Below are 26,306 nucleotides of genomic sequence, written 5' to 3'. Positions count from 1 at the left end.
GTACATTTGAATAATTAACACTTATTTTGCATGAATTATCTGTGACCATTACTTCAGTTTTTCTTTTTTTCTAGGTCTCCAAATGAAATGGAATGTAGCAGAGGTGACGATAATCAGGGTTTGGACATATTGACCACTGACGAGATAAAGGAGGATTGTAATATGTGTGGAGAACTTCTGACTGATGGATTGTGCAGTGGATGCAGTAGCACCAAATGCAAGAGCTATGATAAGGAGTTTGCATCCCCCCCTTTAAAGTTGCTGCATCACTCTAGCACACCTGGTAATGTTTGTGAGTTTGTGTGTGATGTGTGCAATAAAACTTTTAAACAGGCATTTAGATTAAAGCTGCATTCAAAAGTACATACTGGAGAAGATATTTACAATTGTGAAATCTGTAATTATAAAACTGTTTATAAATTTGCTATGGTTAAGCACACCCAGAGGCACGCACAAACTGGTCGTGTGAAATGTGAAGTTGAGACAGATCATAGTACCCTGTCCAAGTGTAAGGAGAATCAGAATTCTCCCCAATTATCTGGCAATGAGAAGGAACGTATGTTAGAAAGCACTCCCGCACTATCAGAAAATGAAAAGGAGAGTACTGTAAATAGCGAGGGTTCAACATTATTATCATCAAATGAGATTGAGAAAGAATGTTATGTGTGTGGACAATCTCTTGTAGATGGACTGTGCAGCTTTTGTGATGATACCAAATGTAAGATCTGTGGAAAGGTGTTCTCTTCCCGTAACTGGCTTCTGCGTCATTCTAATAAGCACAAGAATGATCACACATTTACTTGTGATTTATGTCCCAAAACATTCAATAGAGGATATGCATTAAAAATGCACAAAAGAATCCACACCGGAGAAGATATTTATTGCTGTGACATATGTGATTACAAAACAGCGCACAGCTCCTCGTTAGTTATACATAAAAGAAGACATGCACAAGACTTCAGGATAAAGTGTGAAATTTGTGGGAAAGGCTTTTATACTCGGAATGACTATTTGGAGCATGAGAATTTTCATGCTGGTAGAAAGCCATATGAATGTGATTTGTGTGGGAAAGCATATCCATATAAACAAAATCTCATTACACACAAAAGAATCTTCCATTCTGAATCTAAGAAGGAAAGGGAAGTTTACCAGTGTGAAACCTGTGGCAAGTTGTTTGGTTACAAAAAATCTCTATTGCTACACATAAATTCCCATACTGGAGCTCAAGTGTTTATTTGTGATATTTGTGGCAAGTCCTTGAGCAACAAGGAACATCTCATGTTCCATCGGCGCATACACACAGGAGAAAAGCCAAATATATGTGATGTGTGTGGAAAAGGCTTCAGTAAACGGTGTAACCTAATCCTGCATATTCGAACACACACAGGAGAACGACCATATGCTTGTCAGCTCTGTAGTAAATCCTTTGCTCAGCGGTCAACTCTTGTGATTCACATGAGATATCACACTGGACAAAGACCTTATGAATGTAGTGTGTGTGGAAAAGGATTTGTATGTAGAGCACTCTTGAATGTCCATTATAAGAATCATTCTTAGTGACAATTTTTATTTGCTTTTCTGATTCTGATCCATATACTGTATAATTTTATATAAAGTATTTTGAATCTTTGTTAAATGCACCTGCAGATGTGCCATTTACTCTAGTTATGGATATTGTCAATTTGTAAGTGGAAAAATATATTGAAAGGAGAGGTGGTCTAAATCTAGGATTTGAGAATTACTTAAAAGAAAGGAGGTACAATGGAGACTCAGATTATCTTTTACGAGTCAGAACTGAGGCCATGACGGATATAAAAATAGATGGAGAATAGAATAAAATGAGAAATCAATTACTGTACTAGCTGCTTTAAGTTTTACACCTGTATGCCCAACTGTCTAATACCATAACAACATTTAAATTCATCTATCCAACCTATGCTTGCTTTGAAAGATGGATGTTCAATTTTTTGTGCATTACATCTGATATTGTCATTTGATATTATAAATTGGCCTGATGCTTTGTTCTTTCTGTAGATGTTCAATAATATTAATTTTCTGAGATAATCTCGAGCCTACTTGTAAATATCTTAAAATTTCCAGTGAGACTGGGGACAACACAGTGCAAAAAATAACATTTATGCAGTAACGTGGTGGAGGAAAAAGACAAGCTAACAATCAGACTTGCCATGTTAGTCATAAACAGAGAGTGAAGTCCGAGACTAGGCTGTCTCTAACTTCTATATCTCTGGGTGTGGGAAGGGAGCGACTTGGTTTAACAATATTTAGATTGATGCTTTCACAGACCGTAAACTGTAGATATGGTAATAAGCTTTTGGACTTTTGCTATGTCAAGAAAACAAGGTGAAATTTTTTACGTTTTGCTGAGAAGAAAATCTTGACTTCACGAGGAATACTTCTCCGATATTAAAGGTTTGAATTTAAGAATGATTTACTGTTTATTTATAGTAAATTGTACTCTCATTCATTACCAGATGGCTCACTTTTAGCATGAGATGACAACACCATCCAAGCTCCATTTAAGTTCTTGTTTCACCGCATGTGCGTTGCGAAGTAACCATAAGGTCATCAGATGAATCACAGTCTTAATTGGAGCTTAGATGGTATCATCAACTCCTACGTGGAATGCTAACAGTGAGCCATCTGGTGATGAATGGAAGTACAGCTTACCATAGACCAACAGTATCAAAGCACTTTTAAATATAAACCTTCATTATTGGAAAAATCTTCCTTATGAACAGTCAAGATTTTCTATTAAATGCGTGTAGCAATGTTCTCTGTGAAACTTGAAGAATTTCACCATGTTTTCTTGACACGACAAAAGCTTATTATTATGTCTATGGCTTAACAATGTTATGGTCAACAGAAAACTGCAGTAAAAGGGCGATGAATAACCGAGGTTTTACTGTACTTCTTGTACATCAGGTCCAGGCTAAAAAAATATTTTGTGTCTACATCTGCTGTGGAAATTTGTGGAGGAAATGGTGTAAGAGTCGCAATGGGGGAACAATTTCGTAAAGGGAAACAGAAAATGATGTGTTTGAATGAGAATGTTTTTCTTGCCTATAGTACGGTACATCTGGCTCTAATATCCTACTTTTCCTCCTGTTTGTTATATGTCCTAGTGTTTCTAGAGCAGTATTTCTTGATATTTGTATAAATAATTAATAATTTACTCTGTAGAAATTAACAGTTCACATAATTAGATAATCTAAGATTCTTTGCCATATTTTTCTTAATATTACACAAATGATTTTAAGGACATTAATTTTTCAACTTGAGAAAGTTCTTTTGTTCCTGAGACTAAATCAGAATACAGGCAGTAAATGAAGCTTAACAGAGGAAAGAAAAAGTGACTTACTTAGGAAAAGTGAAAATGATGCTCTTAAAATATTGAATACTTCCATGACCATATTAACTTAATAAATATTATTTTCATCTGTTTTGCTCATTGAATGTACATTATTTATATACTGTAATAACTTTTAGAACCACAGCTGGGTGACTTAAGTGGGGCATTAATGATGATGATGATGATGATGATGATGATGATGATGATTAACTTTTAGTACTGCACAAAAACAGAATGTGTGGAATCAAGCTAGGAACATAATCCTTTCCAGAAAAATTGCCTTGCCCGTTGGTCTATGGGGGCACAAAATTCTGCTCTCCTGGCTAAGCTGTTTACTGTTAAGTTGATGGTAATATCAGAAATTATGTATTCATCAGCTAGATAAAGGAGTGGATGAGAGCTAACACTATGGACTTGCTTGCTTCTCAGGGGAAGGTGGGGAATTGAAGAGGGTTGAGAATCTTGTTCTGCCCTTTAACCCTTTCACTCCAGTGAAGCAAGTGTGGAAGCGTAATCGTGAGGACGAGGGACTTGGGCAGCTGTCCCTGCTTGCTGTATGGTATACATTCTGCTCTTTGCTTTTTTGCTCTGATTTGTGTGCATTGTTATGATATGACAGGTTGATTATTTTTTAAATATATAGTTAGGTCAGGTGACCCTCCGTATCTCAGGCGGCAGCACGCCGGCCTCTCATCGCTGGGATCTGTGGTTCAAATCCTGGTCACTCCATTTGAGGTTTGTGCTGGACAAAACAGAGATGGGGCAGGTTTTTCTCCGGGTACTTCAGTTTTTCCTGTCATCATTCATTCCACTGACACTCTCCAATATCATTTCACCTATCAGTCATTAATCATTGCCCCGGAGGAGTGAACGGGCTTTGTCAGCCGGCACAATTCCTATCCTTGCTGTGAGATGTGGTCTTTATTCCATCCCTGACCTGGTTGAACGACTGGAAGCAGACTGTGGATTTTCATAGTTGGGTCAACTATATCTGTGGTACTAAGACAGAACTTAGAACTTAAGTTGTTTGTTTCATGTCTTTCCATGGTTTTGGCACATTCAGCCTCCTTCTTGCTCTGCGCTTCATTTTCAATTCTGTGATTGATGTACTTCCTGCGTTGTTTTCAGTCTTGGCATGAAACCCTACTATTGGAGGAATTCGATTTTGTGTTAAAAACTGGCCTCGAAACCATCCTCAATTGCTCCCTGAGTGGCAATGCCTGGTTACAGGCTTCTCTTTCTGTTGGTTCAGGTGGCCTCAGCATTCGTCGTGCTGTGGATTTGGTGACTCAGTCATTTTAGCGTCTTTCGACGGTTCTCTTCATCTTTATATAGATGTTGATTCCCATAGGGAACCTGAAATATTTGTCCCGAATGAGTAAATTTATAATACCAATTGTTAAGTTGGGCTCATCAGTTGGTAAATAGCACACCCACCAAGACTCGTGGCTAATGGTAATGAGACAAAGTCTCTCATAGTGCATTAGCACTGCCGGTGACTCCCAAGTAGCCTACTCAGTGGCCTCCATGGTATGCACTAGCCACGCACCTTGGTGGGTGTGTTATTTATCAACTGATGAGTCCAACTTGGCACACTGGCGTGAAAAGGTGGCAACCAGGAATGAGTTAGATGGAAAATTTATAATGTCTAGTAACGGACCATTTATATTGGTATTCTTTTCATCTTGTCGAGGCTGTCCTTCTACCTGGTGGATGGCCGGATGCCTGGACTCTGGTGCTGCCGTACAAAAGAGCACATATCGGTGGTCAAGCTTAGTCGGCGTAGTTCCCCCTCATATTAGGAAAAGAAGTATACAAGCTGCTTGGGATGCTCCTCTTATCAGTCATCTCCATTCACTTTTGCAGCAGGCTGCTAGTAGTCTTCAAGGCAAAGCCTGTCTCTTCGCTGCTTCTCCTGAATCTGGTGCATGGCTCCAGGCAGTTACCTTTGCCTTCTCGTGGTCTTTAATGAGAGTTTCCGTATCGCTGTGGCTTCACGTTTGGAAGTAGCCATCTGTGAACCTCCCCGATGTTCAGCTTGTGGTGCCTGTGTTGATCAATGTGGCTTCCGTGACCTTTTCTGTTTGAAAAGTAAAGGCAGACACACTATAAATGATGTTATCTTGAGGGCTCTGATTTCAGCAGAAGTTCGTTCCATATGAGAGCCCGCTGGCTGCTGCCGTTCAGACCGTAAAATGCCAGAGGGAATGACACTTGCGGGATTTTACCTGTGCCGACACGTTCACCCTGTCCAATCTTTCCCTTTCATCATTGAGTGCTGGAGGTGCAGCCGCGAATAGGGAAAATGCTAAAAGAAGAAAATACAGCGATTTGTTGGATAAATTCTTCATGCCAGTAGCCATTGAATTGAGTGGTACCTGCAGTAATGAGGGCCTCAGTTTCATCAAAGAATTTGGCCAACAGATTGCTTGGATTTCCGGTGATAAGCGATCAATTGCTTATCTTATTCAGCGCATCAGCATAGGTCTAATGTATGGTAATGTCACATCCATTCTCGGGACACTACCACTTGGTAAAGAGCTGGATGACGTTTTCTTTTTTAATGCATGACTTTGTATTTTATGGATATTCAGGATATATTAGATTACTAGTTTAATAATTCTTTGCAGATTGTGCAAATTAAATAAACATTATTTGTGAAAAAGAATATGTTTAAGAACTTTATTTTTTAGAAGGCTTGTTTAACCCCTCAGCGTCGCAGCCATTTAAATAGCTTCCTACCCCGCGGCCGGATGAGATTTCAACTACGCGCGACTGAAATACATCGATTCACTTAAAGCGTTACTACAAGTATAAGAGTAGCTCGATTTTCACGAAATTTGGAATTCGTTATGACAGAACTATGTACATGCAGATAATTGCGTAATTGTTTCACATTTCCTTAGTAATTTAGTTCCGTGTGATAGAGTTCGAAGCACTCTTTGAGACAGGGACTCAAGTCACACTCCTGGCAGCAGTACACGGACGTCTTCTTTTCGCCGTGTTTTGAACACAGGATACAATGTCTCTGAGGTTTGGATTTCCAACTCTTGGGTGCTAATTTCCTGATAAAATGTCTTTCCTGCAACCTTGGAACTGTATTATCTGATGCGCGCCGGCCTTGATTATTTCGTTCGCCTCCCGAGCGTATTTTGTAAACAAACCTTTCACCAGCTGAACCCGATAAGGTAATTGCTCAATATTTGTCTCTGTGACCTGTGTGAGTATTATTAGAGAATTTAGCAATCAGAATTCACCGTTGAAAACTTCTCTTTGACCTGTATAATTATCTATAGTCTCTTACACGAAATTTCCAAGTACTGTTTCCTCCTCATCGTCACTCTCATCATTTACCACTGCTACATCATCTATTTCATTATCACTGATGCTTATACTGTCACTACTACTTCCGACTAAACTTTCATCTAAATTATACAATATTTCAAGCACATTACTGTCAGTCAAACCACGGCTGAGCGCGGCGCGTCACACGGACTGATGAAGCTGCAGCGAGACCGAAGGCAGCAGTACGAAACTGAATGAGGGGAATAACATTTATGACGAAACAAACCAACTCGATACATATTTCAGATAAAAGGTCAAGACAACGTCTTTCAAACGAGATATATACCATGAACAACTGGTTCTTGTATCGTATGACACAAAGCAGCACTAACTGATGCCTACACAGAGCGCTCATGGAGAGTTACGAAAATATTACAAGCTGAGAAATAAAGACAAATATAATAAATAAACCGTACTCCCAATGTACAAATAGAGTAAAGAACATCACATGAAAAGACAAACTTCTCAGATCATCATTTCCTTATTTTATTCTGTGGGAAAGAATGAAGCAAACAGACTTTAAAAAAGCAAGAGATTAGTGCTCAGACTTATTTGACAAATAAATATCCTTGCAAAAACAACTACATTATAACGATTTTTCAATTCTTATTTACAACACTGATGAACCCGAAAATGTCTTCTTGGAAACAAAACAATTTGCATATCAGTAACTCCAAAACTCTTCGCGCTATAGCCGTAAATGCGAAGCCATGCATGGTTCTATACGACGTATAGAGGTCGGCGGCTACGGAAGAAAAGAGGGTCTATACCACGTATAGAGGTCGGCGCTGAGGGGTTAAAAGTTGGCAAACTTGCTGAAACTCATTTGTATACTGTACATCAGCTAGTTATATATATATACAGTCTTCACTACAGGATTCCCAGGAAGACTGTATATAGACTGTATAGACTGTCTTTGTGGTTTTCCCTACTGAAGTCAACTTAGGCCGTTACAAAAACGGCAGTAGGTATGTAGGGATTAAAAGCAATGCTATCATATAAAATACTTGATCAAATGAAAAACCGCACATTTTCTCACTTTTAACGAACAGTACTATGGTGCCAATCTAAGAGCTCAAATTTCCAGTACTGGAATGACCAGGCCGCAGACAGCCGTAAGCACTCCTCTGCCATTATTCCGTTAGATATGCACACTGCTCATTCCAAACAGTGTCTCAGAGTAGGGATTGAATAGTTTGCATGCTGTGAAGAACCAGTTTGTTACGTACCAGTAGTATCAGAAAATTTATGAACCAAGGAATGGCATGCTAAAGAAGAAAGTTAACTAACTCCCCAGCTACTTCCCGTCAATATTCAGTCAGGCTGTTATACTCGGTGGACTGGTCGATTTGGCCATGCGATTAGGGGCGTGCAGCTGTGAGCTTGTATCCTGGAGGTAGTGTGTTCGAACCTCACTGTCAACAGCTCTGAAGATGGTTTTCCGTGGTCTCGCATTTTCACACCAGGTACCAGACTATACCGTAATTAACTCCAGAGCTGCTTTGTTTTCACTCCTAGCCCTTTCCTATCCCATCATCGCCATAAGACCTATTTGTGTCGGTGCGACGGAAAGCAAATTAAGAAAAAAATACTCTATACAGCAGTAATCGTATCTATCGGAGATGACTGGCAATAGAGACACAAAGCACATCACAACAAACAATGGTCAATGTAACGTTATTGTCGATCAATGTTATGAGCTTTTTGTATTGTAGGCCTTAACATTTAGTTTTCTTTCGACTCTCTGATATTAGGACGTCTTACAAAATTATTTATAGTGTAGACTGTAGTTCCTTATTCCCCGACTTTATATACCGATTTTCTTCTTTCTTCGATTTTGGCCATCTAAGGACCACGGAAAGTAACCCTATGCATTAATCTTAATCCTTCTTTTCCTGACTGTTCTTGATCCTTTCACTTTGCTGTTTCCTCTTCTCTTATATTCAGATGTTATTACCTTTCCCCTTTTCCTTCTCCTGGAAAGCATTGAAATTTTGGATCAATCTTATGAAAGTTGTTCTGTCTTGTATTATATACCGATTTTCATTAAATTCTGTTTACCCATTTCCTCATGACTTGGCTCTGGTTTGGACTTAGCAACAAAAATCCAAATTCATGAATATCTCTATTATCATAGCCGGTACGGTAAAAGTGTATAAGACATAAATGATCTGAAATTTAATGCTACATAACTTTAGTTATGTAATAACAAATATTTGAGAATTAAATGTTAGCCCTTCCCCTAAACTACCATTTCTCTCAGCGTGAATATGTTTATTTATATCCTAAATTGTAGCGACTTATTCGTGGACTTTACATACCAATTTTCGTTAAACTAGGTATTACTAATAACACAAATATTTGAGAATTGAATTTAAGGCCTTCCTCTAAACTACCATTTCTCTCAACTGAATACAATTATTTATGTCCTAAATTGTAGCGAATTATTCCCGGACTTAACATACCGATTTTGGTTCAATACATACCAATTTTGGTTCAATTGTCTTCGGCTGTTTCCTTGTGATGCATGTACATACATACATACATACAGACAGACAGACAGACAGACAGACAGACAGACAGACAGACAGACAGAAATTACGGAAAATTTAAAAGGACATTTCCTTGTTACTGTGGACACAACCGATACAGAAATACCATCCTTTTTAATTTCCAAGCAATGTACAGACAAAACTCTTATTTTATATATATAGAGAAGAGTTTTGTCTGTATATTCCTCAGAATTTAAAAGGAATGTTATTTCTGTATTGGTCATGTCTACAGTAAGAAGGACATGCAATTTTCAACTTTCAGTCATCTCTGTCTCTCTGTCTGTCTGTACATACGTGCATCACGAGAAAATAGCTGAACGGAATTTAATGAAAATCGGTATGTAAAGTCGGATAATAAATCAGTACAATGTAGGATATAAATAATTCTAATCACTTTGGATGAAATGGTAGTTTAGGGGAAACCTAACATGTAGTTCTCAAATATCTATGTTATTAATGGTTCTATCGATAAATATTACATGTTATAGAAAATACATTTTTTGATCATTTATGTCTTATACAGTTTTGCAGTACCGGCTATGATAACTGAGATATTAATGATTTAGACTTTTGTTGCGTAGTCCATATCAACACCGAGCTACGAGAAAATGGCTTGACAGAATGTAATGAAAATCGGTATGTTAAGTCGGGAATAACACACTACAGTCTAGGCTATAAAAGGGTTTAATTCTCATATAAAGTTAGATTTTTGTTGCTTAGTCCATATCAACACAAAACACTGATAACATGGAAACGTTGTTCAATCGTGCTAATTGGCAATGGTGGTGGTTTCTGTCATGATCATCTAAGGTTAGAAACCCCGTGATCATCAGCTCATATCAACAAGAACAGCTGGGAAGATGACTATCAAAATGACGAAAAAGTCTTGAAGGAATGATCGCTTGAAGAATAAGACGAGAGAAAGCTGTGAAAAGAGGAAGAAGGACTCCCTTTATATTGCATGCTCTGATTTCAGAGGGTCAGAAGAAACCTAATATACAGAAAGCCCATCAAATTGATCAACAATAACATTACATTTGCTATTGTGTGTTGTGATGTGCTTATTCTCTTCCGCTGCCGTTCCTGTCCAATAGATGGTATTATTGCTGCATGCCGCGTGATCTGAGGGAGTTACCTACCAGAGTAGAACAGCCTCCCTAAATATTGGTAGGAAATAACTGGGGAGTTAAGATAATTTCCTTTTGTTTAGCATGCCATTCCTCTGTTTCATATATGGCCTGGTAATTACTGGTATGTGACACACTGGTTCAACACAGTATTCTAGCTATTCTATCCCTGCTATGTTACATGATATAGGGATGGGGAGGTTGCTCTCTTAAGGGCAGCAGCAGAGCCGTGTTCAGCACTGTTTGTAGCTGGGTTATTCCAGCTCTGGAAAGGTTTGAATGGCAGCGTAACACAGTATGTTCGCAAAAAGTGACAAACTGTGTCGTTTTTAATTTGAACGAGCAATTTGTATGAGAGCATTGCTTTCAACTGCGAAATTTTAGTCGGTCTGACAAGAATTCTGACATTGTCTTATTTTAGTTGTAATGAGCCTTGGTGTATTGTCTTCCTTTGTTCTCCTCTTCGATTGTGTTGACTCTCTAATTATTATCTCTATGCCATTATAATGAAAAATGTCCAACTCATTTGTGACTGGCAGTAGGCGCTCTTGCCTACTGCCAGTCACAAATGAGTTGGACATTTTAGGAAGTTTCCTTGTACTGGCGTACAAGGAAACTTCCTAAAATGGTCTTGGCATTCCCGTCGCGTTTCTCTAGAAACGCTAAGAGCTATGTCATTTTAATAAAATTTAATTCACACATGTACACTGCTTCGTTTAGAATATTGTATACATTGTAGAATTCCGTAGTGAAGCACAGGTACGTCAGCTAGTATTGTATTTCAATAACCTCTAAATTGATGTGGCATACATTTGTGAATGTAATGAAAAGAAGGAACACGTTTTATTCTTCTTTATTTAGCAAGTTCAGGGAACAAATCACTCGTGCCTCAATATCTATATACAGAATCTTTTATTTTGGGAACAGCATATTGTACGGGCACCAAAATCATACCATCTTTATCGCAAAATCTACCGTATATGGCATTAAAACAAAAAATTCAACTTTTTTTGACATATCAGGTTTTGCCTTAGTACCACAGATATATAGTATAGTAATTTTCATTCATGTGAAACATGCTATCAGTCTCTTAGATCTGTGACTTTGGACTCTGAACTGGTGGAGTTAAATCCTTCCTGTCTTCACAACTCTGTTCAAGGGTAAGAGCTTCCTGTGCAGCTTACAGTTTTTCCTGTATTATGGAAGACAGAGCCAGAACTCTTTGAAGCTTCCATTAGAAATGTTAATACAGCGAACAGCAACTAGGCAGCAAGTGACAGGCGCTAAGGCCACTTGAACCCTTACTTTTAAACTGATTGCACAGACATCTGATGACTCTACTTGTAACTACAGACTCACAACTACTAAAAATGAAGATTGAACTCCTGTAGCAGCCTACCATAGAAAAGCCAAACAACACACAACTGCTACAGCAGTACATCGGCTGTATGGCATTACTTATTCGTTACTGCTGGATCAGTCCATGAGCTATCCAACAAGGCCCTCTCCTGAATGCTACAGCAGTCCAGCGGAGTGAAGGTGTTAAAGCGTTGGCCTTAACAATCACTAGGGTTCTGAATTTAATTAGAAATGGATAATTTTTAGGTCTAGGTTTGCTGTGGATTTCAGACTGCACACATTTTTAGTATGCAAAAATAATGCACAGGAAAGTAATCTAATCTAGTGAAACCTATTAACCCAAATGCCAGTTCTTACGTGTTATTTTTACCCCGGCCATTAAAAATTATTTAACAACTCTTTATTTCCTGTAAGTTTCAGTACCTTTCTTCTTGGCCTTAACTTACACACTGCACTCAGCAAATCGATTCTGCTCTCCAAGGTGAAATTATTTTGTTCTATTTCCTCTTGGGTCAAAAATACCCATGGCGTCAGTGCTCGTGTAACGTTTTTTGTGATGACAGGTGTTCTTATCTCCAGCCTTTATCACTGGTAGTTACTTAGTGTTGCTTCAAGTGGTAGCCAAGTTGGATTGGGAAAAGAGACAGGCACACATTAAAAGTCTAATTGATGATTGTTTTCTGGAGGGCAATCTAAAGAAGATAGTGGTGGTGATTGGATGCTTGAACAGACGTTGGCTGCTTACATTATGTTATGCTTGCTAAATGTTGCTTGTATAATCTCCCTTGTGTTTATCAATTGAAAAACCCTCAGAAATTAATCATACAAACTCTGAAACCATTGCCTGGGGAAATGCTTTTTGATTGCGTGAAACACTGAGCAGTTATGAGCAGCCTTCCTTGTTCAGTTGAAAATGACATTTCCTTGCCCAGACCTTCTCTGAAAAATCTCAAAACAAGTTGTTAGTATTGCCTTTCTTGTGCGGAGAGGAAAACAAGTGTTACATATGTAGAACTATGTAAAACTGTACGCAACACACAGCTCCTATATGCTGTCAATGTACAGAGCAAGCTATTGAAAACGAGTGACACAGTGAACTTCAGACAACCGTACCAGCTTCCTGGATCAGTACCGTGAGTTTTAAATTACTGAAGTGTTTCTTCCCTTCTTATTCTTTATAAATATAGTGATGTTTCCATGAAATATGGGTATTTATTGTCTGAACAAACTCTTAATTTTGTAGTTAATACTTGTAGGTCCAATTTTGTACCCAGAAAAGTTTGATTTTTTTAAGGTCATGAAGGAGTTAATAAATAGTCTACTGTATATAGATTCCTGAATTAAATGCAACTTTGGTTTTTCAAATAATCTTCAAAATTTAGGAAAAAATCATAATTAAAACATGGGTACAAAAGACCTGGTGCCAGTCCTCACGTTAGACATTTTCGTGCAGGTCTTTACAGGTTAAATAAGACATTGTGGAGGGGAAAATATAAGAGGTTGACATATTTCTTGTGTCCTTGGTAATCAAACATGCAGTAAGTAGCTAGAAGTATGAAAGAGAGTCCTAAAGTAGTGGTAGAATACATTTGGCATAGCACAATATAGAATGTTCTTCTTAATATGAAATGACATTGTCACCAGTTCAGGATGTTGCCAGTTGCAAACTTGGTTGATGTAAATTATTCAAGGTGGGATGAAATTTGTTATGAATCAACATTTCTTTGGGATTTTTAAGAACATTCTTTTACTGTGTAAGCCAGTACAGTAAGAGGTTCTTGGGTAGAGAAGAGCAAGGGTGGTAGGGAAACACTTTCAAAGGAGACTATTGATCTGCAGTCTGAGATTGTATCAAATTTCAGACGGGCAGTATTTTGTGGGAGATTAGTTTGTATTGGTAGATGTATGTAGCACAGTGAATTAACAGTAGGAAAGTAATATTGATAAGCACTTCACTTCTGAAGTCTTGATAAAAGTGTTATGGCAGGAAAATGAGTGTCCTGGTGTGAAGCACGCCCGTTTCTCTCACAGCTTGGCTACCGGAGAGGGAACATTTGACTTACACAGCATCACTTTATACTGAGCTAGTCTGTTTTCATCGCTTTTGATTGCAGGTTCTTTTTTTTTTTCGTTTTGTGTGTATTGCTCCCCTCTTCCAGGTAAGTCTCTCTTCCAGTTGTTTTTCTCATGATCCAGATTGAATAAATAACTTTGAATTTCATAGTAGAATGTTAGGCAATACATTAAAACAGATTGCAATGATATGCTTGCATTACAATCTAGTGGAATGTGAAAGTTTTGATAATGAGCTAAATTATTGTCTGGAGAAATACATCCAGGTAAACCCCGATAAGTTTAGAATGTTTATAATGCTATCCTGTGAAATGCACATTGTTTTGTCTGGTCCCTGGGCACCTCCTGTATACAGAAAGACTGGAATAATGTGGTATGCTCAAGGATTTTCCAATGCCAGATTATCAAAGTCATTCTTTAAAACCTGGTGTAAAGACAGGTATTTAAATTTAACATACAAAAACAAATAATTGTTATTTATGAAGCACACCAGAAGATATTACAGTGAAAAAAATTAAAGGTATTTCGTTCTGTACTGAGAAAACAAAATTGAATTAAAAACCAAATACTGTACTGCACTGCACAGTTAAATCAGTTTAAGGTTCAAAGTGTTAGCAAAGTTCAATATGAATAATTTTTTGCAGGCCTATTATGAAATAAAAAAAGCACCACAGCTTTTGGTAAAACAAAGACCAAGTTCATTTCAATCAAATTAAAATTATTAAATTCCAAGAATTTGTTACAGTTCAATTTGATTCACTGTCTATAGACCTAGCATAGGTGTCGGGTGATGTCAAGGGTGTGGAACATGTCGGACTTGTATCTACCACTGATGGGATAGCTTGAATTTATTTCTCTCCACTCTGGGACATTGAGACATTGTATGGATGTTTAATTGTTTCTTGGATTGAGTTCTTCTTCTTTCTTTTTTAGACAAGAATTATTTTGTATAATGTAGAGATTCATAACTTTGATTTCTGATGTATGACGGGTCTACTGGATTATCACAGTAGTACTGTAAAGCCTTTCTTGTGCTTTCTGAACTGCTAAGGCTGATCTCTTTCAAGGTAATTTTCTTGTTAATTCTGACAAATTTTTGGATGAAGTGGAAAAAATTTACTCCATAGTGAGTGGGGAAACTGAAGGAGAATTCAACCTTTACGTTGTAGCTTACAGTTGCAGGCCTGTGAGCCTTGAAGTTCATCTGTGAAAGTTTGCACCTTACAGTTCTTTCAGATGCAAATGAAGCCAACTGTGTTCCAGTATTTTCTTTTGTAGAAGTAAAGTGGTTCGCATGGCATATCTTCTTTAAGAAATAACTTGCAGCCATTGAACCAAGAGGTATATTGTTATCCATTTAATTCATGCAATATGTATGTATGTATGTATGTATGTATGTATGCATGTATGTATGCATGTATGTATGTATGTATGTATGTATGTATGTATGTATGTATGTATGTATGTATGTATGTATGTATGTATGTATGTTGTTGTTGTTGTTTTTTTGCCTCAATGCTTATAATGTACCAAGTATGATAGAAAATGGAGCTGCCCCACAATATAGGGGTAATGAGCCTGCATCTCACCCGGAGGCCCCAGGTTCGACTCCTGGCAACATCAAGTTTTGCTTTGATCCACTTATACTGTGTGAGAACAATTCAGGATTTATCTGATGGTGAGATAGCGGTCCCCATTTAGAAATACAAGAATAAATGCTGAAGTGCTTTGTTGCACTGACCATGCACTACTTCATAATTGACAAGCACTCTCCTGATAGGACAAGACCTATCAGGGCTGTAGCATCAGTGGATTTGTCTGTTTTCCCCCCCACTATTTTGACCATGCCAAGAGAGAAAAGATATTCTACATATTCACGCCAGAATTGGTAAGTCACTTGTTAAATAGGAAAGAATGCAAGTAACAACAAAAGAGTATGTCCATCAACAAGAAGCCCTCTTGTGACGAGTCTCCAGCTTGGCAATGTACAGATGTAAAAACTAGGTCTATATCAGAGGTTCGCTCTGATGGAATGGATCACTTGCCCATCCACAATGAGGGAAGACATAGTGGATTCTGCAAATTTGAGATCTTTCCATGGAAATCACTATGGTGCTGTTGAAAATGTGAAGTTTTTCTTAGCCTGACCAAGGAAAGGAACTGCTTCAACACTTTTCACACTGTGAAATGTGTAGGTCATGCTTAATGAAGAACCAAACTTTTAATATTCTGATCTGTACAATCTTTCGTCCTGCTTCTAGGTGAAGACATTGCATGTTATGCTACTGTTGAGTACTTTTGTCCGCAAACAAGGACATGGGGCATTTCCATCATCATCATCATCATTATCTTCATTTCCCATTTCCAGCTTCCCGGGTTGGATTGTGAATCAAGGGCCTCCATCGCTGCCTGTCTCTCCACCACTCTTCTCCTTTCTTAAGTACATCTTCTGGTTTTCCTCACCTCTTCTCTATGCACTCCCACACTGAATCTGCCCACCTCTTTCAGGGTCTTCCTTGTGGTCTGTTTCTTGTTAACTTTTCTGAAATTTTTTTTTGGCACACTCTCTTCGCCCATTCTCATCATATGCCCATACCACGTTAGCCTTGTTGTTTCTATCCTGTCTTGAAGTTTCAAGATTCCTGTCCTTTTCCTTTTCTCTTCATTTCTAATTCTATTCTTTCTGGTCTTGCCCTCAATACTGCACCCTTGTAGAGCTGCTGTTATCAATTCACGTCCATTCTTGCCTCAGCTGCTCCCTAAAGAAAAAATATACTCACAGCGATTTGGAGACTCTCCTCATTGGTGATCAGTCCCTGTCGTCAATTTTTGGGTGCATATGGGATTATCTAACCAAGGGTAACTAGCTACTAAATAAAAGACTTTGACATAGACTTATTCTTAAAAATGTACTACTAAAATAAGAGGAAAGTGAATATGTAATCTCCCTAAAAAAAGAAATTAAATTTTAACCAAATCAAATGCTATGGCTATAAAATAATAATGTGTCCATGACTTTCCAATCATTACATAAGACTGAATCACATCATTAATTAAACTTCCGAAAGATTACATAAAAATTTATATTGACATAATTAATTGACGTTATTAATTAAGTTCCAAATGAATGATTCGCTGCTTCCTGATGTCATGTACACTCTACAACATCTAATACTTCTATATTTTTCTCATACCATCTGCCAACTTTGCCGGTCTACTGCTGCTACATCTGCATCGTCTGCTCCGCCTGCTCGCCCAGCTCATTACAGACTGTGGTGCTCCCCTCTGCTCTTTCTTTCCTTGCCGCTACGTCACGCATACGTCGTCTCTTTTCTAGCATGTTCTGGACTTGGCCTCGTGCTACTATATAAGAGTGCTCCACCTTCATATCGGCAATCAGGCATTGTGTGACCGTATGTATTGGAGGCCCGGTTATTTTCGCAAGCAGCTGGTCTGTTGCGATTTTTAATTAACTACTTGGAATGCCATCTTTTAAAATCCATCGCATAGCTGGGTGAGCAAAAATTTATCATGAACTTATATGGTGTTTTCACTTAAAGACTTACTACAATATGCCCATCAGGCATTGATTGTTACCTGAACTTCATTCAGTATGTAAAATTTGAGCACTTAATATCTCCAGTCCATTTTCAACTTTACGCAGTGGACTTTCAATGGACAAATGTTTGAATTGCACTTGGGTGAAAAACTATCTGTTCGGGAACACATGTTACACGCTCAGTGTCTATGTAGTATAATCTAAGCAACCTGATTCTCCCTCCCTCCCCTATCTTTCTATATTTTTTCCTTTATCTTCTACTTTATGGACCTAATTTCTATTTTCTATTTGTGTGTTATTAAATTAAATTTCTAACCTTGCTGGTTTTTATAATTGTAATTGGCCTTTACGCATCTTTGTTCATAAAATTGTTACCTCTTTTTTCTTAAGGTTTCTATTTTTCATGTCAAATATTGTTATCATATATGGATCTTTCATTATAAGCTTGATGAAACTCCTTTTGTGTCTCTACCAAATTAGTCACAATCTACATGATTTCATTTGTTAACATTTGGTGTTACTCTTTCAAAATTTGTGCGAATATTCATGTTTAAACTTGGTTAAGGTAATCATCTCTTCTTATTTGAGGTTTATTGTGAAATATAATTTTTTTCAAATTAACTCCTTTCCACAGTTAAGTTTCTGATGTTACCCCTTTTCCCGTTAATTTATGTACTTACCACGCAAGATCCTCTTGATTCACCTAGCAACGCTGTGCACTAACTCTGCTGGCTAATTGTGTGATTCTAGTATTTGATTGTAAATTCTCAATGATTTTGTTCCTTTACCCTAGGAACTAACCTTATCTGAGGTTGTGATATTTTGCATAGGTCTGTCTGCGGTCTGTAATATTCCCACCAGTCACATGGCTGCCTATCGCCCAGGAACTACGTTGGACAGATACTTGTTCATAATATCATCAGAACAAACATATTGTGGTTAATATTATTCCTTTCTGTCGATGTTACTATAAAAAGAAGAAAAGTCTAATATCACACTGATAACGTTAAAACAAGACAATATACCACTTGTCAGACATTTATGCGGAACAGATTCAATGGTGATGCAATACTAACTATAAAACATTTTTTTGTCTTTAAGATAATAATAATAATAATAATAATAATAATAATAATAATAATAATAATAATAATAAAATAGCCACTGAAGTCAACCTTCATTCTTACCAGTGTGTATAATAAATTTAATTACTCAGAACATTCAAGGATAAAAGTATCATTTCTCCCTTGATGGTTGCCTTTGATTATCACTTAGATTATTCAGATTCTTTTTTTTTTAAATCACCTTTACGTCACTGTGTATAATATAAAAGAAATCCATTCTATAAAAGTTATACGAGGGTTGGGGCAAAAGTCATTGCAACTATTTTTTTTCTTGAAGATACCAGTCGGTTGGAAAATGTGACATATACAGACGAAGGGACAAGGTTTTAAATACATGTGTGGACAATGAATAGCACTGAAATATCGTAACACATTAATTTATTACGGTAGTATACATGGCAATATGGCCTTCCTGGTGCAAAAGGAGGACAACAGAGTACACATAAAGTTGACATGACAAACATGGGTCTAAAGACCCTCAAAGTAGTCCCCTGCTACTGACACCACACGCTGCCAGTGATGTGGGAGGTGCTGAATACCATCTGCCTCAGCATTTGCCGCACCATGTGTGAATCGGGTTACCTGTTGGCACACAGTATTAGCAATGTCCTCTCGTGTTGCAAACCGCCTACCACGTAGTAGTTCCTTAATCTTTCGAATGAGATCAAAGTCACAGGGCGAAATGCCGGGAGGGTACGGTGGGTGCTCCAATTCTTTCCGTCCCCAACGTCGCAGTAGCTGCCCTACACACTTTGCTTTATGTGGTTTTGCATTGTCGTGCAGGATTATTGGCACTGTCCACAAGATCCGGACGTTTCTCCCAAATGCCATGTTGTACCTGTCGCACCAGGAAGTCCCTGTAGTGCTGTGCGGTCACTGTTCTGCCATGTGGAACAAAGTTGCAAACAATGACACCCCTGATATCATGCGCGACGATCACCATCAATTTGACTGGAGAAAGATTCTGACGGACCTTCTGCCTCTTTGGTGATCCAGCATGTCACCACACCGCGAACTGACGTTTCACTTCTGGCTCGTATGCCGTGGCCCAAAATTTATCTATGGTGATTATTCATGTCAAGAATTGATCGCCATCCTGTTACCAGCGTGAAAGGTGGTCGGAGCATATTGCATAGCGCACCCACCTTTGAACTTCCGTCAGTGCATGCGGTACCCACCATGATGCGATTTTGCGCAGTTGCAGCTCATTACACAATATACTGTGGACGGTGCGTTTCTTGATGCCACTTGCCCTCTCTAACTCCAGTAGCATCCATCGTCTGTCTTCATCCAGGAGCTGCTCAATGACTGCACGTGCCACGTCGGTCCGCACACTGACAGGTCGTCCCAAACGTTGCTCATCACTGATTGACACACGTCCTTGCTGAAACTTTCCTACCCACCGTGCTGCTGTACAGTTTGGTAGGGCATTATTCCCAAGGGTTTCCACTAATTCACTGCGACATTCCATCGCATTTCTCCCTTGGAGAACGGCTATTTTGATGTAAGCGCGCTGCTCAACACGGGTTACTTCCATCTCGCACGACACTCACCAACTGACTGATTTCACAGCCCTCGATGTGCTATTACCAGCTATCACAGAGCCATCTGTTGTTCTGCATACACACTATGCCTGAAGAACTTGCACATGACACATATACGTTTGTGATCCGTTCACATACCTACAAGAAAAAAGATAGTTGCCATGACTTTTGTCCCAATCCTCGTAATTTACATTATTTTATATCCAGAGATTACTGAACTACTGGTTAATTAACATAAAGTTTCCACAATTTAAATAAATTGAATGCACAAACTTATAGTTGAGTAACTCAGATAATTTTGCCGTTGTTGTTGCTACAATTACATCAATGAATCTTAAGACCTTTCTTCCTGTATTTTACGAGTCCTTTTCTAATTTTACATGAACTAAACGAGGGATGATAACTCTCCTACTTAACAAAACTTATCAAGAAAATGACTAATATCTACAAACGGAGTCACAGCCAAGTGAATATCCAGCCACGGAGCTGTACAAAGAAGATTCAATATCAGGTTATAAAAAATTAATTGTGACAAGGTTGGCAGATTTCGGTGACCAATATAGTATAAATCATGAAAATCACCGTTCACCATGACTATAAGTAGATCACTCTCATCGCTATCCTCATCCTGTCAAACATGTAGGTAAACCATACCTATGAAATTATTAACAGTAGTAATAATAAAAAAAGTGGCATGTTAAAAAAAGATCCTGTCCTTAACAATCCTAATAAATCAATTGGGTGTTTCCTAACTTTGATACACATTATTGTGGCAATCTTAAATGGTTTAATCCTGTATTTATCTATTAACGATGTTGCGTCACTCTTGGTCTTTTGTTTCTTCATTTGGTCCTTAGCATTTATTGGTGAGCACTGTTTGCCATATGTGCTCCTCAGCTCAATCAGCTGGTTCATTAAAGCAATGTCATCTTGTTCAACAACCTTTAACTCAATGACAGCTTCACCGCTGGCCTTATTTTACATCAGCTTCCAGGCTGATACATGAATTTGTCTTTGTTTCAATAAGAAGACTTTCACCTAATACTATATATTCCTTAATCTAGACTTCATTAAAATACTTCACCCCATAACGTCACTCAACATCGTATTTTACAACAATAAAATAATTCCCATTATACAACTTTTATAATATCTCCATTGTTTATTTTGGATTGTTTCTTTGAAGTGTACATAATAAAAAAATAAGTTTTAGATAACATTTCTGCCATCATGACCCTAGATCAGTAAAATTCCTAATTGATTCATATAAAAATTTATACTTCTCAATCCAGGCTCGGTTTGCCGGTTACTTAAAAATATCAAAATTAATCATGAACATTAATTCAACAGTTCTCCACTCTATTAATTTATAAAATATGTGCTTACGGCACCTACATGAAACCAAAATTAAATCTTTCATGATTGTTGAAATATACGTTGGTAACCTGAATTGAAAACATACTAATAATAATAATAATCTTCATGCGTAGAGAACAACAACAAAATATCCCTAAATAATTTGACAGCGCTCCTCTACATATTACAATACTAGCTGATGTACCCGTGCTTCGCTACGGGATTCTCAGAAAGACTGACTTTGTGGTTTTCCTAACTGAAGTCAATATACTGTAGGTCATTACAAAAACGTCAGTAGGAATGTAGTGATTAAAAGCAATGTTATCGTATTAAATACTCGATCAAATGAAAAACTGCACATTTTCTCACTTTTAACGAACAGTACTACGGTTACAAGTAACAACTCTCATTGTTGTTCCGTATTGAAGATGACGTTAGGCATAGAATCTCAAGGATAATTTAATAAAAACCACCTACTCAATACTTTCCACGTTTGATGTGGTTTGAATCTACATGAATTTATTTAGACTTATCAGGTCAGGTACATGTTTCACCAATTATTTTGGGCATCTTCAGCCTGTAGACAACCTTTAGGTCAAGGTTTGGGACCTTTTTAACTAATATATAGTATGATATACAAACATTAATGATCTCTTAAAACTAACATGCCAGGATAATAATTTAAAAAATGTGAACTGAACATAACTGTGGGTAACATAACTTAATGGTGTTTTAACACATTAAAACTTGTCGGTCCTATTCTATCTAACTTGAAAGTATGTCCAAAACTGTAACGGATCTTCTTCCTCTATCATAAGTCTTGGGTAAAGAGGATATTACATACCGGGGTTCATTTGACCCCTATATCATTTCATGTTCTTGACGTACTGTAACTAATGTCAGAATGTGTTGTCAACAACAAGTGAAGATTTTGAACTGATTGTTAATTGTAGGCTGGTCAAGACTGAAAATATAAATTTAAATTAACGGTGTTTTTACACAGTTAAAACTTGGCGGTTCCATTCTATTTAACTAAAAAATATGTTCAAAACTAAAATGGATCTTCTTCTCTATCATAAGTCGTGAGAAAGGAGGATATTGATACTGGGGCTTATTTGACCCACATATTTCATTTTCGTGTTCTTGACGTAACTAACATTGAAATGTGTTGTCAAACACTAGTGGAAATTTAAAACCGATTGTTATAATTAGACTGGTCAAGAACATTGTTGTGAGTGAAACTGTAAACGTCTTTACTTCTGGTCTCATGTAACATCAAAGAATTGTAAAGAGTACAATATTAAGGTGTTTCTTAGTTTTAAGCTGCTGCTTAATTGCGAAGGAACATCCTAGACACTTGATACAGTCTTGTATGAATATCATTCTTGTTGATGTGTTGCTTGGTCCTTGGGAGGGATCCTAAGATTATCTGTAATGAAGTAAAAAAGAAATTTTAATTAATAATTTAGAGCACACGTTGTGACAAAATGTATTAAACTAACACCTCATAACTGTAAAATGACTTACTTGTTCAGTTCATGCTAGGTGGACCTGTCTGTTCTGGCAATGCCTGTATTATTAACATTTCTACTCCTGATGTTGTATTGGTGTGGTAATGGAGGGGCTGGGCATGGAGGGAGAGTGGGGGTAGGCTGGTCTATGGACGTATGTGCTATTGCTGGAGGGGAGTTTCTAGAAGCAATATGGGTGATATATCCTCTTTACCCAAGACTTGTGAAAGAGGAAGAAGACCCACTTTAGTTTTAGACATATTTTCAAGTTAGATAGAATAGGACCGACAAATTTTAATGTGTTAAAAGACCATTGACTTATGTTACCCACAGTTATGTTCAGTTCACATTTTCAAAATTATTATCCTGGCATTTTAGTCTTAAGATATCATTAATGTTTGTATATTATACTATATATTGATTAAAAAGGTCCCAAACCTTGACCTAAAGGTTGTCTACAGGCTGAAGATGCCCAAAATAATTGGTGAAACATGTACCTGACCTGATAAGTCTACATAAATTCATGTAGATTCAAACCACATTAAACGTGGAAAGTGTTGAATAGGTGGTTTTTATTAAATTATCCTTGAGATTCTATGCCCATTACTATGGTGTCGATCAAACAGTCCAAAGTCCCAGAGCTGGAATGATCAGGCCGCAGACAGGTGTGAACACTTCTCTGACATTATTCCATTAAATATGCACACTTTTCATTCCAATCAGTGCCTCAGAGTAGGGATTGAATAGCTCGAATGCTATGATGAACCAGTGTGTTATGTACCAGTAGTATCGGAAAATTTATGAAACAGAGGAATGGCATGCTAAAGAAGAAAGTTACCTAACTTTAAATATCAAATCCCCAGCTACTTCGTGCCAATATTTAGGCAGACTGTCACACTCGTTCGACTGGGCGAGTTGGCTGTGTGGTTAGGGGCGCGCAGCTGTAGGCTTGCATCCGGGAGATAGTGGATTAGAATCCCACTGTCGGCAGCCTTGGAAGATGTTATTCTGTGGATTCCCATTTTCACACCAGGCCAATGCTGGGGCTATACCTTAATTGAAGCCAAGGCCGCTTCCTTCACACTCGTCTACCCATTTTCTCGTGACACGACGCTGATAAGGAATTAGTAACAAAAATCCAAATTCATGAATATCTCTGATCATAGCCAGTATGGTAACAATGTATAAGATATAAATGATTGGAAATATAATACTATATAACTTTATTTATGTAGTATTTATCGATACAACCACTAATAACATAATTATTTGAGAATTAAATTTTAAGCCTACCCCTAAACTACCATTTCATTCAGCGTGAATAAAATTATTTATGGCCTAGATTATAGCGACTTATTCCCCGACTTTGCATACCAATTTTCATTAAGATAGGACCACTAATAACATAAATATTTGAGAATTCCATTGTAGTCCTTTCCCTAAACTACGATTTTTCTCAGCATGAATACAATTATTTTTGGTCTAGATTGTAGCGACTTATTCCTCGGCTTTCCCTACCAATTTTCGTTAAGATGCAACCATTAATAACAAATATTTGAGAATTAAATTTTGGGCCTTTCCCTATTCTGCCATTTCACTCAGCGTGAGTAAAATTATTTATGGCCTAGATTATAGCGACTTATTCCCCAGCTCTGTATACCAATTTTCACTAAGATATGACCAATAATAACGTAAATATTTGAGAATAAAGTTTTAGGCCTTCCTTAAACTATCATTTCAGTTAGCGTGAATAAAATTATTTATGGCCTAGATCAGAGATGGCGAACCCTTTCCAACAAGTGTGTCATTTTAAGTCTGGTTCATTATTCTCAACTGTTGACTGTGCCACTTGTTATTTTCCTTTAAGAAATGGCTACAACCTACAACATCCCCCCCCCCGACTTCCTTCCCATATTCCCAACTATGTTTCATAACATGATGTTTATTTAATTAATTTACTGGTTTATTCATTTATTTATTAGATATATATCCTTAAATACATTTGATTCCATGTTCCATGGTCATATTTTGCAAATACTGCATATAAATTAATAATAAGCTCCCATTGTAACACACTTCGTCATTAAATATTATTACAGGGCGAATTAGCTGAGCAGTTTGGGGTGCGCAGCTGTGAGCTTGCATCCGAGAGATAATGGGTTCGAGCCCCACTGTCGGCAGCCCAAAGGTGGTTTTCCGTAGTTTCCTATTTTCAGACCAGGCAAATGCTGGGGCTGTATCTCAATTAAGGCCACGGCGGTTTCCTTCCCACTCATAAGCCTTTCCTATCCCATCGTCGCCATAAGACCTATACCTGTGTCGGTGCGACGTAAAACAAATTCTAAAAAGTAAAAAATATTATTACATATAAACATCAAAAATACTAATATTGACAAAGGACTTTACTTCCTCCATTAGCTTCATTAGCTTTCCATGTTGTCATAGTTCATATGCTCAACAATTTAAATAATTCGTACGTCATCACATTTCCACAAGGAAATCAGAAAAAACAGCTACCCTTGGTTGTAAGGTCACATCCCTGGTTTCATCGAAATATACTGTATACAACTGGGAGTTATCCAAATTAGCTTTCAATTGCTCCAAAACTTCTTCACTCATTCTTATTATTCTATCCTTGACAGCAGTTCAGCTCGCTGGCATTCCTTTCATTCTGTTAATTATTTGTTGTTTGTTAGGGAAGTTTTCAAATAATGTATCTAATATCAATAAGGAAGTTTATTTCAAGAACTCACTGTCAGAAAGTGGTTTACCATGCATGCAGTGAGACAGATGGAAACAGCTGCACTGATGTTCTTTGGGATACAGATTGAAATATTTCCTTAGCCGGAAAGATGGTACAAAAGAACTAGGTTGTTTTGTGTAATGTTCAATATTTTGTGACACGAACTCTCTTCTATCTTCATTTGGCATGGAACAAACATTTGAATGATTAGTCTCGAAATTGCGCTTTACATTAAATGTGAGGGATACAATTGTTTTCGAACACAGGCAACACATCTTCCTATCAGTCCGAATTTCCTTGTCCACTTTTCTTGAAAAATCGCGTCACTACCTTTGTAATTTTTCTGTTCTTATCAGCACCGGAAACATGTTTGCGAAGTTCGTATACAAACCCACCAGAAAACGACACTGTTATCTCCCTTGACTTTCGGACCTATCAGTGTAGCAGTGCTGCCATATTGCACGTCCGGATGGAAGTAGTTTTTACATTTTCGATATGTATTTTTTACATGTGAAACACTGTAAGATATGTATTGTCTGTGGTACAAGACATATATTTAAACATTATTATGTTCATGTGGCGTGTCACCGAAATCGTGTTCACGTGTCACCTAGTGACACGCGTGGCATAGGTTCGCCATCCC

At 37.6% G+C, this 26,306-nt stretch overlaps 1 protein-coding gene across 5 annotated transcripts in view; it reads left to right on the top strand.

Annotated features, from left to right (window-relative positions):
* LOC136857937 (zinc finger protein ZFP2) overlaps positions 1-26,306 on the top strand; it is a 585,780-nt gene that overhangs the window by 280,115 nt on the left and 279,359 nt on the right. The window contains exon 4 of one of the 5 annotated variants that reach the window (XM_067137038.2): positions 75-3,461. The exons of the other annotated variants lie outside the window; for them this stretch is intronic. Coding sequence (XP_066993139.2) covers positions 75-1,557 — 1,483 coding nt within the window. The 3' untranslated portion in view covers positions 1,558-3,461. Of the gene's footprint in view, positions 1-74; positions 3,462-26,306 lie in introns of those variants that run through there. 5 annotated transcript variants of the gene reach the window in all.

Source organism: Anabrus simplex, chromosome 1 (genome assembly GCF_040414725.1).
Source record: "Anabrus simplex isolate iqAnaSimp1 chromosome 1, ASM4041472v1, whole genome shotgun sequence".
Lineage (NCBI taxonomy): Eukaryota > Metazoa > Arthropoda > Insecta > Orthoptera > Tettigoniidae > Anabrus > Anabrus simplex.
Note: the sequence above shows the minus strand (reverse complement) of the source record. Positions and strands in the feature narration are given on the sequence as shown.